We start from the raw sequence: 17,254 nt of genomic DNA on the forward strand, positions 1-17,254 counted from the left end.
ATGCAAGCAACAAAATGGACAACATTAGATGATAATAATCATTATAATCAAAGTCACTTATTGAAAACTGTATTTAATTTAAACAGTGTGCCATCATTTAAACTAATGAAAGCTGTCAGTGATGCCAAATGGATCTAATACATGATATACAGAATCGTTTGAATTTACTATTTTTGTAATTCTTAGAGTTTAGGCCTCATTTCTGTCCACTTTCAGTTCACCAGCAGCGAGAACATTGTGCTAAACTGTGAATCACACATGTTTTGTATGTTAAATGATGTCAGAACTGGTCATTTTTACATTGGAAAACGTGCCACTGTTAAACGCTGTTTGTCTTGGACTTCCGATCATTGGAAGTCTAGTGTTGTTCTGTCGGGGGATTTACATCCATCGATCGGATCGCCGCTCAGTTTGTGTGTCTCTGCTAAACAAATATAAATCTGACCTTCGGTTCTTGTTGTCGTAGGTCATATACACACACACACACACACACAGCTGTGTGTTTACTGTGGCGTCTCCGTCGGTCAGTGTCTGTGAAGTTAAGCAGGCTTTTCAACATCGACTTCAGCACTGAAACTACACATAAGGTACAGTCATCAGAATCTGAAATCTCCCTCCTCCCCCCTCCTCCCCCCTCCTCCCCCTCCTCCTCCTCCTCCTCCACCCTCCTCCCCCTCCCCCTCCTCCCCCCTCCTCCTCCTCCTCCCCCCTCCTCCTCCCCCTCCTCCTCCTCCCTCCTCCTTCCCCCCTCCTCCTCCTCCTCCTCCCTCCTCCTTCCCCCCTCCTCCTCCTCCTCCTCCTCCTCCTCCTCCCTCCTCCTTCCCCCCTCCTCCTCCTCCTCCTCCTCCTCCCCCTCCCCCTCCTCCTCCTCCTCCTCCTCCCTCCTCCTTCCCCCCTCCTCCTCCACGGACTCCACTCGCTCTCAACAACACCTGCGCAAGAGTCGCCTGTGAAGGAAAGGCTGGTATTAAAGTTGAGCTAATGATGCTAGCTGACGAAATGTTTGGTGTCCGTCTTCGTGATGATGATGTATTAATTGAAAAAATGGTCTTCTCTGCAGAGCCGAATCTGGAGAACGTCAGCAACACTTAGTCCTGTTTCCATTCTGAGCTATTGATTTTCAAGATGCTGAGAGTCTACAGAGACTTTCATGCTCCAAAATACTCCAGATCAACATAAACCATCGAGTGTGCTTCAGACCTGCTGCGTTTCACTGTATGATCATGAAAGTGTGTCTATCTGAGACAGCATGGAGAATCAGATTAACCTCCTTCGACAAATGACAGTGTCAAGTTTCTTTGTGATCATTTTCCTCCTGCGTGACAAATACAGACTTCCAGTTGTGAAAACATTTAACATCCACAGAACCTTTCCAGGTTCATTATAGTGGAGAAGGTTCTTAAGATTATTATAATGTTCACTGAGAATAACATGGAAAACCCCTTATGGAAGCTTTATTTTTAAGGGTTATGTAAACGGATCGTACATGTATTGTATGTCAAGTCTCCTGCATTTATACTGAGCTTTTTACAACACAGATTGTTTCAAAGCAGCTTTACAGTGATAACAGGAGATTACAGTAACAGAGATTGTTTTGGCTTTACAGCAGATCTAGATTAAAGTTATTGTCCAGTTTAAATACGTTTTTGATTGATACATTTCTGTTGTAAAAATCATTAGTTATTATCTTAGGGCCGCTTACACAACACCGTCTTCAACTGAAAACAGAAAACTTTATTGTGTGGAAGATAAACAGCTCTAACCGCTCAGACAGAAATAATGATTCCTGTAATGAGTCACACATTAAACCGGGATTCAGGAAAGTGTTGAAACATCTGAACACTGACCGCCATTGAAAACCTGACCTTTCACTCGTTCTGTAGGTGTAGATGAGCATCAGTGACTGACGTCAGACTCCGATGAAGAAGCTGCCATTGAGAAATAGTCTCTGCGTGTGGAAAAGATGAACTGAGTGAAGAGAAGAAAGAGGATGGAAAGATCCATAAACTGATGTGACTCTTTCGGACAGCTGAAGTCTGGATCGATTTGCAAAGCAGAATATTTATTAAATGGAAACAACTCTGAAACACAAGAAAACCGCAGGAGTGCACCAAACCAAACCTGACATGGAAATACCCTGAATGAGGGAGAAAACAAGGAACAGGTGGGACTAACCGGTCAACAAATGAGTAACTATGGCAACTAAACACAGGTAAGGAAACTAAACTACAGATACATGTTGTTAGAAATCTACAGGGAGAGGAAAGTCACTTCTGATAAAAGGTTTTGACAAATATGTGAATGTGAGTATTTGATTTTAGCACTTTATAGCACATGATCGAAAAATACTCAAACTGCAAAAACTGATGCTCTTCCTCAGTATTTTGTTTTCCAGCACAAATATCTAAACATTCTTAAATCAAGATATATTTACTGGAGAAGCAACATGAGTTAAGATATCAAGTCTTGTTTACTGGAAAAAAACATGAAAATGAAGTGAGTTTGTGCTTAAAACTAGAACAAATATCTGTCAGTGGAGTCAGAAAACTTCTGAGTTTAGAACTTCATTCAAAGAGAAAACTAGATGATTCTTCTGACTCCACTGACTGATATTTGTTCTAGTTTTAAGCACAAACTCACTTCATTTTAATTAATTTTAATATCTTAACTCATGTTGCTTCTCCAGTAAATGTATCTTGATTTAAGAATGTTTAGATATTTGTAATGAAAAGCAAGACTAAGAATTTATTTATTTTATTTTTTATTATTTTTTTTTGCAATGCATGTGCTGCACTTTTAAATGCATTATTGTTAATGATGTATTTATATAATTTAAATGAAACGTTAAACACATATTTTGCAGCGTTGTGATTCTGTCGTGGTGTGGTGTGACATTTCTTTTTTTCATGCTGGGTTATTATGTATTTATTTGCCATTTTGTTCACACAGCTGCAGTTTAAGAGAAGCATGTAAATATTGAAAGATGTTTCTGTCCTGAAGCAAACTGAGATCAGGAATAATCAGGACCGTGTGTTCGTGTGAGACGATTGTAAATTAACACACAAATAGGATTTAAAAAGGCCAAGCGATGGAGGAATATCCAGAGATGAGTTCAAAGGCATAAAACATTCGACTGGTCATTCAAAATATCTAAAAAATCAGATGTTTTCCATCGAAATGATCCGCCCAGCAGGGACCAGTAAAGCACATAGAATTACATCAGTGAAGCTGAGGAGAGAGAGAGAGAGAGAGAGAGAGAGAGAGAGAGAGAGAGAGAGAGAGAGAGAGAGAGAGAGGAAACATTCTTCAAGTATGAGGAAATTTTACTGCTTTCTCTCTCTCTCTCTCCTCTTTCTCTCTCCTCTTTCTTCCCCGTCAGTCAGGAGTTTCCCAGATCCGTGAGGAACAGCGACTGACAGGAGTGTGTGAAGAAGCATCAGCGAATCTGCAGGTAAAACCTTCTACTCTGTCCATCATCTAATAATACTTACACTTGATATTAACCCTCTGATGCCTGCGTAAATACATCACTAACTTCAGTAACTAATCGTTAGCATCAGAATGGTTTAGAAGAGAGTTGCACATCTGCTCATATTCCAACGTGTTGAATTTACATTCGCTTCTAAAGTTTGGCGTCAGTGGAGTTTGTGACAGTAAAGACATTTATAATGTTACAAAATATTCTATTTCAAATAAATGCTGTTCTTTTGAACTTTTTATTCATCAAAGAATCCTGAAAAATAAAATGTATCAGTTTACACAAAAATCTGAAGCTGTTTTCAACACTGATAATAATCATAAATGTTTCTTGATCATCAAATCATCATATTAGAGTGATTTCTGAAGGATCATGTGACACTGAAGACTGGAGTAATGATGCTGAAAATTCAGCTTTGATCACAGGAATAAATTACACTTTACTGTATATTCACATAGAAAACAGCTGATTTACATTACAATAATATTTCACTGTTTTTACTGTATTTTTGATAAAATAAATGCAGCTTTGATGAGCAGAAGAGACTCTTTCAGAAACATTAAACCTTTTACCAACCCTCGAACTTTTAAATGGCAGTATATGTTGTTACCGATAAAATAAAAAATGCACACAATGACATAAGTATAGTTATGTTGAATTGGTTTGGCTGTAATCTGGCTAAAATTGCTCTGAGAGATGATGTGCATCAGAGAGTTTGCAGACGCTCTTCTGAGGTTTGGATTGAATCTCAATCACAGTTTTCATCTTTTCAGGGAATCGTGATCATGTGATCTCTGGCTATTACACTTTTATTACCAAAATGTGCAGCTTATTACAGTCTGTCTAGACTGTTCATATGAATTCTGGGGCTTCTGACTTCTGGAGAGATAAAGAGCAGTCCAGAAGAGAAACTGTTTTAAGAGATTTGAGAGATTGAGCTCATTTGAGGGTAAATTGATGATGACGTTTGTTAATGAAGGGAAATGATGAGATGGGAAGGAAGAATCATCAAAGACGCAACAGCTGAAATATTCGACAGTCCAGTCAGTTTTATGTGTATTTCACAATACATGCTGTTTAAAAGCAGTTTTACAGAAGCTGAACCGTAAAAACATTCAGCAAACAAACCACAGGCGAAAACCTCTGTGTGAAGAACGACGGATGATGAACGTGGAGAGAGAATCAGTGCATGAACCGATCAAATGTTTGATCAAACGCTTTGGATAAAAATATTAACGTGTATTTCAATTAGTGAAAATAATTTTTAACATTTTCTGTAACAATACTGTAACACAAATGATGTAATAGTCTGTTTGTGAAATCACACAGATTAATGTTTATGAATATTCTAATCTGCTTTTATAGATGGTTTTGAAACAGTGATAATCACAATAGCAGACATGAATCCTCTGCCAGTTCCAGTCAAACTTCACAGCTCGTTTCCTATCATGTCTTAATATCTTTATGATTCTCGTTCAGTCCTGAGGCGTAATGTGATATTTCCCTTCAGCTCCACGCTTGTTTTTCATCATCATCATCATCATCATCATCACTGAGAAAAGGCCTGCAGATTGTCCTTTATCTGACCTGCGCCTGACGACCGTCTCTAAGCACAGGCAGATGCCACCAGGCAGGTGTTAGCGGGGTTTTATTGATGTTTAAACTGACCATGAAGAGAGACATGCGTCTGACTTAAACCACACAGGAGTAACCGTAACTTAACTGTAGTATTTTCTCCTTTCTCAGCTGAAGACTCAGAGACAAATATAGGCTTTTGGTAGGATGAAAAGTGTAGCACCATCTGAGCTTCCCGATGCGGGATGTGTTTCCCAAAATCACTGTTAGCAAACTTCCGTCGTTATCAACATAGATCAGAGTTCAGTGTTTCCCGAAACCACAGCATGTTCTCCAGCTCTGATAAGAGTTTCTTCTTATGATAACACGTGCTCAAACACAATCTGTTAAAAATGTCTTTTAAAGATCTCAGTTCTATATTGGAGAATCAACGTGGTTGAGATGCATGATGGTTAAGCACTAGAACGTTGTTGTATGGAAAGACTCAACCAATGACGTGAACTATCTGGCCAGACAGAGATTTTACATTTCACCTTATCAAGTACATTTTGAGTATCAACTTTATCTCAGATGTTTGTTCTTGACTTCCTTTGGAGGAAAAAGCAATTAAAAGTCCATTAAGCAATTAACAGCAATTAAAAGCAATTAAAGCAATTAAAAGTCCTGTAAAAAAAATTGTTCTTCCTCAGTGTTTCTGTCTTGTTTTCCAGCACAAATATCTAAACATTCTTAAGATATAAGATTCTCAAGATAAATTACTGGAGAATAAAAATTATTGAAGATCATCAAAAAAAATCATGAAAATGAAGTGAGTTTGTGCTTTAAACAAGAACAACTGTCTCTCAGTGGAGTCAGACAAATAATCTTCATTCAAAGGGAAAACGAGATGATTTTTCTGACTCCACTGACAGATATTTTTCTTGTTTTTAGCAAAAACTCACTTCATTTTCATAATTTTTTCAGAAAGCAAGGCTTAATATCTTCAGTCATGTTGCTTCTCCAGAAATTTATCTTGATTTAAGAATGTTTAGATATTTGTGCTGGAAAACAAGACAGAAACACTGAGGCAGAACATCATGTTTTGTAGTGTATGGTATGAAATCATGTCCAAACGCAACAGTTTCATAGTTTAACGTGACATCAAAACCTTGTTTCCCTCTTTATGTTCACAGGTAAAGTCACTGATATCAGAACTGCGGCTCACTGGCATTTTCAGCTGTTTAAATTAATTTTAGCAGGAAAGGATCGTGATATTTACTTTCCTTGGTTTGATCTGGCAGACACTGGAACTTCTCTGGACACTGACAGTGTTTTTAAAGTCATCATGGAATTAACGTACACTGTTTACTCTCTTAATACACGTTCCTGCTCTCATTATGTGTCATTCATCGAAAAGACGTTTGTCTTTGAAATCTTACATCAAAATGAAATCTGCTCTGAAATGACTTTCAACAGAACCTTCGCCTCAAACCATCCTGAAACTGGGAAATAAAATGGGTTGCAAATGCTGCTTTTATATCAACTTCAACTGTACATACATGTATGATGAATGTCTAACCTGAAATTCTGTTTGTTTGAAACAGGTCGGACAGACACTTGAAGAGAAGAAGAGTTAGACATCAGCGGTTCATCTGCAAAAACTGAATCTAAATGTTTTGAGTGCTGATCTGAATATAATAAAAGACCTTGTCATTTACGAACAACACATCATCCATTGATTTTGGAGATGTTCCTCTTAAACATGGCGTTTGTGTTGGCGTTCCTGCTCCTGCCTCCTCCGGTCCTCTCATCGGGAGTTCAGGATCTCAGATCCCAGCCGATGCAGGTCATTGTCTCGGACACATGTGTTCAGGATGGGTCCGGAGAGAAAGAGATGCTCCTGGAGCCTGGGTCTCCTCTGATCCTGACCCATCGGATCAGGCTGGTGTCTGGCTCTGGCTCCGGCTGTCAGTGTGAGCTGGACTTTGCAGTGTTGCGGGAGCGTATGGAAAGACTGGAGAAGGAGGTGTCAGTTCTGAGGGAGAAATGTGGAGGTCCGGACGGATGCTGTTCCTCCCAGCAGAGCAAAGGTGAAGCCTTCCTGAAGGAGACCAATCCCAGACCCATCCCAGACCATTCCCAGACCGATCCCAGACCTTTCCCAGACCGTTCCCAGACTGTTCCCAGACCGATCCCAGACCTTTCCCAGACCTTTCCCAGACGATCCCAGACCTATCTCAGACCTATCTCAAACCCATCCCAGACCCATCCCAGACCGATCTCAGACCGATCTCAGACCGATCCCAGATCGATCCCAGACCGATCCCAGACCTATCTCAGACCGATCCCAGACCTATCTCAGACCCATCTCAGACCCATCCCAGACCCATCCCAGACTGATCTCAGACCGATCCCAGACCTATCTCAGACCCATCCCAGACCTATCTCAGACCCATCTCAGACCCATCCCAGACCCATCCCAGACCTATCCCAGACCCATCCCAGACCCATCCCAGACCGATCTCAGACCCATCCCAGACCCATCCCAGACCTATCTCAGACCTATCCCAGACCTATCTCAGACATATCCCAGACCCATCCCAGACCCATCCCAGACCGATCTCAGACCAATCCCAGACCGATCCCAGACCTATCTCAGACCCATCCCAGACCTATCTCAGACCTATCTCAGACCAATAATGGCAAACTATTCCAATCTTTAGGGCCCGCAATGGCAAAGGCACGATGACCTCTTTGTTTTAGTCTGAACCGTGAGATAGATAAAAGTTTCTGTGTCCCTGATCTAAGACCTCTGGAAGGATTGTATTGCACTAAAAGCTCAGAGAGGTAGAGGAGAGACAGGTTATTTAAGCACTTGTAAACAAATAGGAGAATTAGGACAAGCTTAAAGCGAACTGGCAGCCAGTGAAGTGATGCAAGGATTGGCGTAATATGATCATGTTTGCGAAGACTGTCAAGGAATCCAATCCTAAAGGATCCCAATAGGAGATATTCAGTTCTAATCAAATGAGATCCTCCCAGATAAACTGACTTACCTAATTTTTTTGTTAACTTTTCAGAATAGGATTCCAGATTCATTCATTATTCAGCATTGGTTCTGTAATGTGCTGTTGTTGCTCCACAGGTTCGGTCTGCACCACCAGTCGTCCCGAGACTGACGAGTGTCCCGATGACTGCAGTGACCAGGGCCGATGTGTGGACGGGAAGTGTGTGTGTTTCCCAGGATTCAGCGGGCCAGACTGCAGTGTCCCGGACTGTCCTGAAGACTGCAGTAACAGGGGCCGGTGTGTGAACGGACAGTGTGTGTGTGACCCGGGCTTCTCTGGGCCAGACTGCTCTGGGAAAACATGTCCGGAGAACTGCAACAACCGCGGCCGGTGTGTGAATGGGAAGTGTGTGTGTGACTCTGGATTCGCGGGTCAGGACTGCTCTGTGAAAACATGTCCTGATGACTGCAGCAATCGAGGACAGTGTGTCGATGGGAAGTGTGTGTGTGAGAGCGGCTTCACGGGTCAGGACTGCTCGTTTAGATCGTGTCCTGGAGACTGCAGTGACCGGGGCCGGTGTGTGAACGGACAGTGTGTGTGTGAGAGCGGCTTCACGGGTCCGGACTGCTCGTCCCAGGCCTGTCCCAGTAACTGCAATAGCAAAGGCAGGTGTGTGAACGGCAGGTGTGTGTGTGAGAGCGGGTTCACGGGTCCAGACTGCTCGTCTAGATCGTGTCCTGGAGACTGCAGTGACCGGGGCCGGTGTGTGAACGGACAGTGTGTGTGTGAGAGCGGGTTCACGGGTCCGGACTGCTCGTCTAGATCGTGTCCTGGAGACTGCAGTGACCGGGGCCGGTGTGTGAACGGACAGTGTGTGTGTGAGAGCGGGTTCACGGGTCCGGACTGCTCGTCTAGATCGTGTCCTGGAGACTGCAGTGACCGGGGCCGGTGTGTGAACGGACAGTGTGTGTGTGAGAGCGGGTTCACGGGTCCGGACTGCTCGTCTAGATCGTGTCCTGGAGACTGCAGTGACCAGGGCCGGTGTGTGAACGGACAGTGTGTGTGTGAGAGCGGGTTCACGGGGCCCGACTGCTCGTCCCAAGCCTGTCCCAGTAACTGCAATAGCAAAGGCAGGTGTGTGGATGGGAAGTGTGTGTGTGACGTGGGCTTCTCCGGTCAGGACTGCTCCAGCAAAACCTGCCCGAATAGCTGCAGTGACCGGGGCCGGTGTGTGAGGGGCCGGTGTGTGTGTCGACGGGGCTTCACGGGGCCCGACTGCAGCGAGTGCCAGTCTGGGTTTACAGGGGAGAACTGTGACACCGGTGAGTGATGCACTGTGAATATTACTGTTTTAGTACTGAAATTATAGCAAAATCTCTCAGCGTGTCTGGCCAGACAGAGGCCTGCTCAGAAATAACATTTTCAGAAATAACGTTTTTATAACTTACCTTAGTTATGGAACATTAGCAAAACATTATTAGAACATTTTTTGCTAGCTGGGTTTATAGTAGTTTTTCTTTCAACATCACAGTATGTGACAACTTTTCTTGTTTATGTAAAGGTTAGCAAAAAACATGGGAGTTTCCATTTTATCATTTTACAAACTGGAACATTACTTTTTGAATGGCGCACATTTTAAAAACAACTAGTAAGTATAAACATACATACATACAGTGCATCCTGAAAGTATTCACAGCACTTCACTTTTTCCACAATTTGTTATGTTACAGCCTTATTCCAAAATGGATTGAATGAATTATTTTCCTCAAAATTCTACAAGCAATACCCCATACTGACAACTTGAAAGAAGTTTGTTTGAAATCTTTGCAAATTTATTAAAAAATAAAAAACAAAAATCTAAAAATTTGAGCTCAGGTGGATCCTGTTTCCACTGATAATCCTTGAGAAGTTTCTACAACTTGATTGGAGTCCACCTGTGGTAAATTAAGTTGATTGGACATGATTTGGAAAGGCACACATCTGTCTATATAAGGTCCCACAGTTAACAGTGCATGTCAGAGCACAAACCAAGCCATGAAGTCCAAGGAATTGTCTGTAGACCTCCGAGACAGGATAGTATCGAGGCACAGATCTGGGGAAGGGTACAGAAAACTTTCTGCAGCATTGAAGTTCCCCATGAGCACAGTGGCCTCCATCATCCGTAAATGGAAGAAGTGTGAAACCACCAGGACTCTTCCTAGAGCTGAGCGATCGGGGGAGAAGGGCTTTTCCAAGGTTGGATTTGGCCAGGCTCTAACTGTAAACTGGAGTCCTCTCAAAACATCAAGATAATATGATTTTTCTCTCAAGGACAGGACACTTTAATATAACACAGTAAAGTAAAGCTTTAACAAAGAAATGGTCCCTTAAACTATTGGTTCCAATGACCCTTATACGTTTCAACACATGTTGGAGACCTTTCTCAAACAAAACAAGTCCATATTTCATTTCTGGAAGCCAGGCTAAATAAGCAAGCAACCTAACCTTACTGAATTCAGATATCAAATACATCACACTGGTAACTTCTATTACAAAGTAAAATCTCATAAGCATAGAGAAGTCATTCAACTCATGTAATATTTAGAAGGAAAATATTGATTAATCCCTTGATTATAATTACTCATTAGATATACATTGAAGCAGCAGTGGATTCCAGAACCCACACCCTTCAACACCAACATCAGGCCTGTATGGTAGAGTGGCCAGACGGAAGCCACTCCTCAGTAAAGGCACATGACAGTCCGTCTGGAGTTTGCCAAAAGCACCTGAAGGTCTCTCAGACCATGAGAAACAAAATTGAACTGAACTCTTTGGCCTGAATGGTAAGCGTCATGTCTGGAGGAAACAGGCACCGCTCATCACCTGGCCAATACCATCCCTACAGTGAAGCAGCATCAGCTGTGGTGGTGTTTAACAGCAGCAGGGACTAGGAGACTCGTCAGGATTGAGGAAAAGATGAGGAACTGAGAGACTCGTCAGGATTGAGGAAAAGATGTGGAACTGGGAGACTCGTAAGGATTGAGGGAAAGATGGGGAACAGGGAGACTCGTCAGGATCGAGGGAAAGATGAGGAACCGGGAGACTCATCAGGATTGGGGGAAAGATGAGGAACCGGGAGACTCGTCAGGATTGGGGGAAAGATGAGGAACCGGGAGACTCGTCAGGATCGAGGAAAAGATGAGGAACCGGGAGACTCGTCAGGATCGAGGGAAAGATGAGGAACCGGGAGACTCGTCAGGATCAAGGGAAAGATGAGGAACCGGGAGACTCGTCAGGATCGAAGGAAAGATGAGGAACCGGGAGACTCGTCAGGATCAAAGGAAAGATGAGGAACTGGGAGACTCGTCAGGATCGAGGAAAAGATGAGGAACTGGGAAACTCGTCAGGATCGAGGGAAAGATGAGGAACTGGGAGACTCATCAGGATCGGGGGAAAGATGAGGAACTGGGAGATGAGGAACTGGGAGACTCGTCAGGAATGAGGGAAAGATGAGGAACTGGGAGACTCATCACGATTGAGGGAAAGATGGGGAACAGGGAGACTCGTCAGGATTGAGGGAAAGATGGGGAACAGGGAGACTCGTCAGGATCGAGGAAAAGATGAGGAACTGGGAGACTCGTCAGGATTGAGGGAAAGATGAGGAACTGGGAGACTCGTCAGGATTGAGGGAAAGATGGGGAACAGGGAGACTCGTCAGGATCGAGGAAAAGATGAGGAACTGGGAGACTCGTAAGGATTGAGGGAAAGATGGAGAACAGGGAGACTCGTCAGGATCGAGGGAAAGATGAGGAACCGGGAGACTCGTCAGGATCGAAGGAAAGATGAGGAACTGGGAGACTCGTCAGGATCGAGGAAAAGATGAGGAACTGGGAAACTCGTCAGGATCGAGGGAAAGATGAGGAACTGGGAGACTTGTCAGGATCGAGGGAAAGATGAGGAACTGGGAGACTCGTCAGGATCGGGGGAAAGATGAGGAACTGGGAGATGAGGAACTGGGAGACTCTTCAGGATCGAGGGGATAGATGAGGAACCGGGAGACTCGTCAGGATCGAGGGAAAGATGAGGAACCGGGAGACTCGTCAAGATCGAGGGAAAGATGAAGAACTGGGAGACTCGTCAGGATCGATGGAAAGATGAGGAACTCGGAGACTCATCAAGAACGAGGGAACGTGAGGAACTGGGAGACTCGTCAAGAATGAGGGAAAGATGAGGAACTGGGAGACTCGTCAAGAACGAGGGAAAGATGAGGATCTGGGAGACTCGTCTGGATCGAGGGAAAGATGAGGAACCGGGAGACTGGGAAAAGATGAATGTACAGAGACATCCATGATGAAAACCTGTGCTGGACCTCAGACTGTGGCGATGGTTCATCTTCCAACAGGACAACGACCCTCAGCACACAGCCAAGATAACAACTCTCTGAATGTCCTTGAATGGCCCAGCCAGAGCCCAGACTCGAACCGATTGACCATCTCTTGAGAGATCTGAAAATAGCTGTGCACTGACACTCCCCATCCAACCTGATGGAGCTTGAGAGGTTCTGCAAAGAAGAATGGGAGAAACAGCCCCAAAACAGGTGTGCCAAGCTTGCAGCATCATACTCAAAAACACTTGAGGCTGTTATTGGTGCTAAAGATGCTTCAACAAAGTATTACGCAAAGGCTGTGAATAATTATGTACATGTGATTTTTTTCGTTTTTTATTTTTAATAAATTTGCAAAGATTTCAAACAAACTTCTTTCATGTTGGTCAGAGAAAGAGATTTAGTGCCTCTTTGAGATGATGCACCACAAGACGGCGTTCACTTGCAGAGCGCTGGGTTCTGGATGGCACGTAAGTCTGGAGTAATGAGTTTAGGTAAAAGGGAGCAGAGCCAGTGGTTGTTCTGTAGACAAACGACAGTGACTTGACTTTGATGCGAGCGGCTGTTGGCAACCAGTGCAGTTCAGTGAGGAGAGGAGTGACGTGTGCTCTCTTTGGCTTGTTAAAGACCACTCTAGCTGCAGCATCTGGATCAGTTGCAGAGGATTGACAGTGAAGCTGGAAGACCAGCCAGGAGAGCATTACAGTAGTCCAATAGTCCTGTAACATAACAAAATGTGGAAAAAGTGAAGTGCTGTGAATACTTTCCGGATGCACTGTATGTAAAGCACACAGATAGAGGACCGTCTGAACATTAACCACAGCGAACACGAAGCCTCTAGCTGGAACTCTCTGGCGCCACCATGTTTATGCTGTATGAACTTTTGAAAATTCTTTATTATTCTGATTCATGACGAGTCAATCGCACCATATAAACATAACTCTCTGTCATGACAGGTTTTCCGCCACATTGAATTTTTCAAACTCCTCGTCTTATTTCCAGAATAAATGTTTTAGTCTTTCACAGCCTTGAAGAGTTTAAAGCCGTAGATAGATCAGCTTAATAAATGTAAATGTAAATATGGAGGTGTAGAAATGTCTGTATTAATGCAGTAATGGGACACAGCACTGCAGTTGCTGCTTTGAATGTGAGAGTAAGTGTGTGTGTGTGTGTTTTCTCCAGCGCTGTCGGCCGTGTCTCGTCTCAGCACCAGAAACATCTCTGAGTCCTCCGTCACACTGTCCTGGAGTCCAGCAGCGGTGCAGTACGACACCTTCGTCATCAGCTTCACCAGCACGGCACGTACACACACACACACACCTTCCTCATCAGCTTCACCAGCACGGCACATACACACACACACACACACACACCTTCCTCATCAGCTTCACCAGCACGGCACGTACACACACACACACACACACACACCTTCCTCATCAGATTCATAAAATCAGTTTCAGCCCTATATCTTTTATTAGTCATTTTAAGGATGAGATCAGATTTTAAAAAAACTGGATAAGCAAAATTATGCAAAATTATGTAAAATATTAAGTCTTGTTTTCTGAAAAAATAATAAAAAAAAATTGGTGACTTTTTGACTGCATTGACAGATATTTGCTTTAAGCACAAACTCACTTCATTTTAATGATTTTGTTTAAAAAAAAAGAAAAAACATGAAAATGAAGTGAGTTTGAGCTTTTGTCTGACTCCACTGACAGATATTAGTTCTGTTTTAAGCACAAACTGATTTGATTTTAATATCTTAATATCTTCAGTTATTTTGCTTCTCCAGTAAATGTCTCTTGATTTAAGAATGTTTAGATATTTGTGCTGGAAAACAAGACAGAAACACTGAGGAAGAACATACTTTTTTGCAGTGTATGCATTTAATACAGAAAACATGGCAATAAAATAATGGAATGTGAAAAATGACATTTAAACTATATTATTATTTAAATCCAATTAAATTGAAATTTTAAAGGATTTGTGCATCATAGTAACATTTGCTGGACAGTCAAACAAACTTTTTGATTTAATTAATATCTTATTAATATTTTTTTTACTGCAAAACCGTAAATGAGAATCAGTGTTTTCTCCTCTTCTGATAATGTCAGGTACAGAAAGTATTTTACGGCTCCCACAGCAGCCCGAACTTAAATCTGGCCGAGTATCTTTTCCAAAGGAAAAACAAATTAATTTTTACACAGACATAAAATGAGCTCAATCTGGCAATGGAAAAACAAGCTATGAGCTTTGGACAGAAATCCTGCTTTGATATACAGTCGTCTGAATGTTTAGTGCCCATCTCAGCTCACTGAAGCCCAACACACATGATCACACACTTTACAGGGAACCACAGAACATACACACTGCTGCTAATCGCTGCTGGTCTTGGAGTGATGCTTCAGCTGAGTTTGATGGCCTGTTTCTGTCAGTAATTGTGCTGTGGTGATGTAAGCGCTATCGATGAGTGGAGCTTCAGGAACAAACTGTGATGTTAATGCACAAATATGCTGAAAACATGCTGGAACTCTTATTTTTGCATGCAATAGTATTTGAAGCGCTTCAGTCTAATCCGCAGCTCTACAGACTTCAAGCCTAGTAATCAAACAGACTCACTGCTGAGTTTGTGATGATTCTGTCAGCATCGTGTTGCTTATGGGCCGATATTAGAAATGTTTTTATATGTTGGCATCACTTGATATTGGATATATATCAGCTAATAATGGATATTTATTTGCCTTGGCAAATACTGTAGAATTAATTAATGAACATTTATTTGTTATTGACCATTTCATGAAAATATACTTAGTATCAGGCAGAATTTTAATAGTTGTTCATCCCTAGTTTCTGACAGAAAGTAATGCAAAATTAATACCACAGCACTTTTGAATGCTTGATTCTGGTTAGTTGGTCGGTCAGTTGGTTAGTTGATTGGTCGGTCAATTAGTTGGTTGGTTGGTTGGTCGGTTGGTTAGTCGTTTGGTCGGTAAATTGGTTGGTCGATGTTACATCATTTAAACCAGGAAAATACAGAATTTTTGGAGTTTAGAGATCCTGTACTATTTCATGGTCACTAATCAAACAGCCAATTTAGCCACACTGATCATGGGAAAGTGTCATTAAAGCAAAAGTGTGACAATTACAGTACACTGAGGCGAATACTATTATCAGATTCATGTACATTGTCCATTTAATATTTCACTCAGATCCCATACAGTATAATGTAGTTTGTATTAAATTATAAAATGTGGAAATACGTTCATTAATGCTCTCAGACTATACATTTATCTGTCCGTGTGAAACTCATAATGCGATTTTTCAGCAAGTGCAATCACTTTGTTTCATTCTCATAGCAGAACTGTGAGAAACGTTCACATCCTCAGATTCCTCGACCAAACTCAGATCAGCGACCACACCTACAACAATAAAACTGATGTTTATTGGCCTTCGCTCACTGGTCGTCATAACATTACATACTAGAGAGACAGAGAGCAAAGGAAACACTGTAAAGAACAGATGTTTGAAAATGCTATCAGTACCAGTCACACTGAAAAGACAATGAAAAATGCAGAAAAGGCTCATTTTTACCACACAAAACATGAATGGGAGGGTGTAAGAACGATGGAGAGAATTAGACTGATGTATCAGAGGAATAAAGAGGAGGAAATGACAGTGAGCAGAGAGAGAGAGTTCATGCAGGGAAAGAAAAAAGCATCAGAAGTTACAGAGAAAAAGAGAGACAGATGTGGGATGCTTGTTGCTAGGGAACCATAAACATGGTCAAAAACAAAGATGACATCACAGAACAGCTGCCGGACAACAACGACGGTCAATAACCAACACAGGATATAATAACCAACACAGGATATAATAACCAACGTATGCCATAATAACCAACACAAGCTATAATAACCAACACAGGCTATAATAACCAACACAGGCTATAATAACCAACGTATGCCATAATAACCAACACAGGCTATAATAACCAACTTATGCCATAATAACCAACACAGGCTATAATAACCAACGTATGCCATAATAACCAACACAGGCTATAATAACCAGAGGCGGACAGAGTACACAGCTTCATTACTTGAGTAAAAGTACAGATACCCCTTGCTAAATTTTACTCAAGTACAAGTAAAAGTACTACAGTCAGATGTCTACTTAAGTAAAAGTACTAAAGTACATGTTTTTAAAAGTACTTGAGTATCAAGAGTACAAGAGTACATTTTCTAAATATTGCATTACTACTGCCACAGTGCTTACATTGGTAAACACAGCAAACACAGCAAAGCGAAAACTATCATTAACTTGTTCAGAAAATTGAAATAGTCTGGCGAGGTGGGGGCACGGGCACATTCCCGGGATGTGATATTTTTTTCCCCAGGATGGTAGGGGAAGACTGATGAATATTCATTAGGGAAGTCATCCCTGATTGGTCTGATGACCTACCCCTAACCCCGCCCCTAAACCTACCCGTCACTGGGGTTAAGACCAATCAGGGATGACTTCCCTACTGAATATTCATCAGTCTTCCCCTACCATCCTGGAAAAAAAAATATCGCTCCGGATGGACCTGCTGCGTCTTCATCCATTGTTTAGTCCATGGTTTCGTCTCTTATCTAAATCTGACCATGGAGTTGACTTTGGCGGAAAGCTGAAGGTGATTGCTGATAGGCTGTCCCAATCAGTGGCGCCTGCATAATCCAATCACATTTGAGAGGGAAACAACAAATTGAGGGTTTCCAAGATGTTTCTTTTTTCCTTTTTTTTTTTTTTTTTTTAGAAGAAGTAACGGGTACTCACGGTTATGGATAGAAATGTAGTGGAGTAAAGAGTACA

The 17,254-nt window shown here is 42.2% G+C and overlaps 1 protein-coding gene across 1 annotated transcript in view; it reads left to right on the plus strand.

Annotated features, from left to right (window-relative positions):
* Window positions 1-1,918: 1,918 nt before the first annotated feature.
* tnxbb (tenascin XBb) overlaps window positions 1,919-17,254 on the plus strand; it is a 49,819-nt gene continuing 34,483 nt past the window's right edge. Inside the window, exons 1-5 of the mRNA XM_084130849.1 lie at window positions 1,919-2,212; window positions 3,380-3,451; window positions 6,637-7,122; window positions 8,178-9,362; window positions 13,586-13,701. Coding sequence (XP_083986975.1) covers window positions 6,780-7,122; window positions 8,178-9,362; window positions 13,586-13,701 — 1,644 coding nt within the window. The 5' untranslated portion in view covers window positions 1,919-2,212; window positions 3,380-3,451; window positions 6,637-6,779. The remainder of the gene's footprint in view (window positions 2,213-3,379; window positions 3,452-6,636; window positions 7,123-8,177; window positions 9,363-13,585; window positions 13,702-17,254) is intronic.

The sequence above is a fragment of the Abramis brama genome (assembly GCF_963993115.1).
Source record: "Abramis brama genome assembly, chromosome: 12".
Lineage (NCBI taxonomy): Eukaryota > Metazoa > Chordata > Actinopteri > Cypriniformes > Leuciscidae > Abramis > Abramis brama.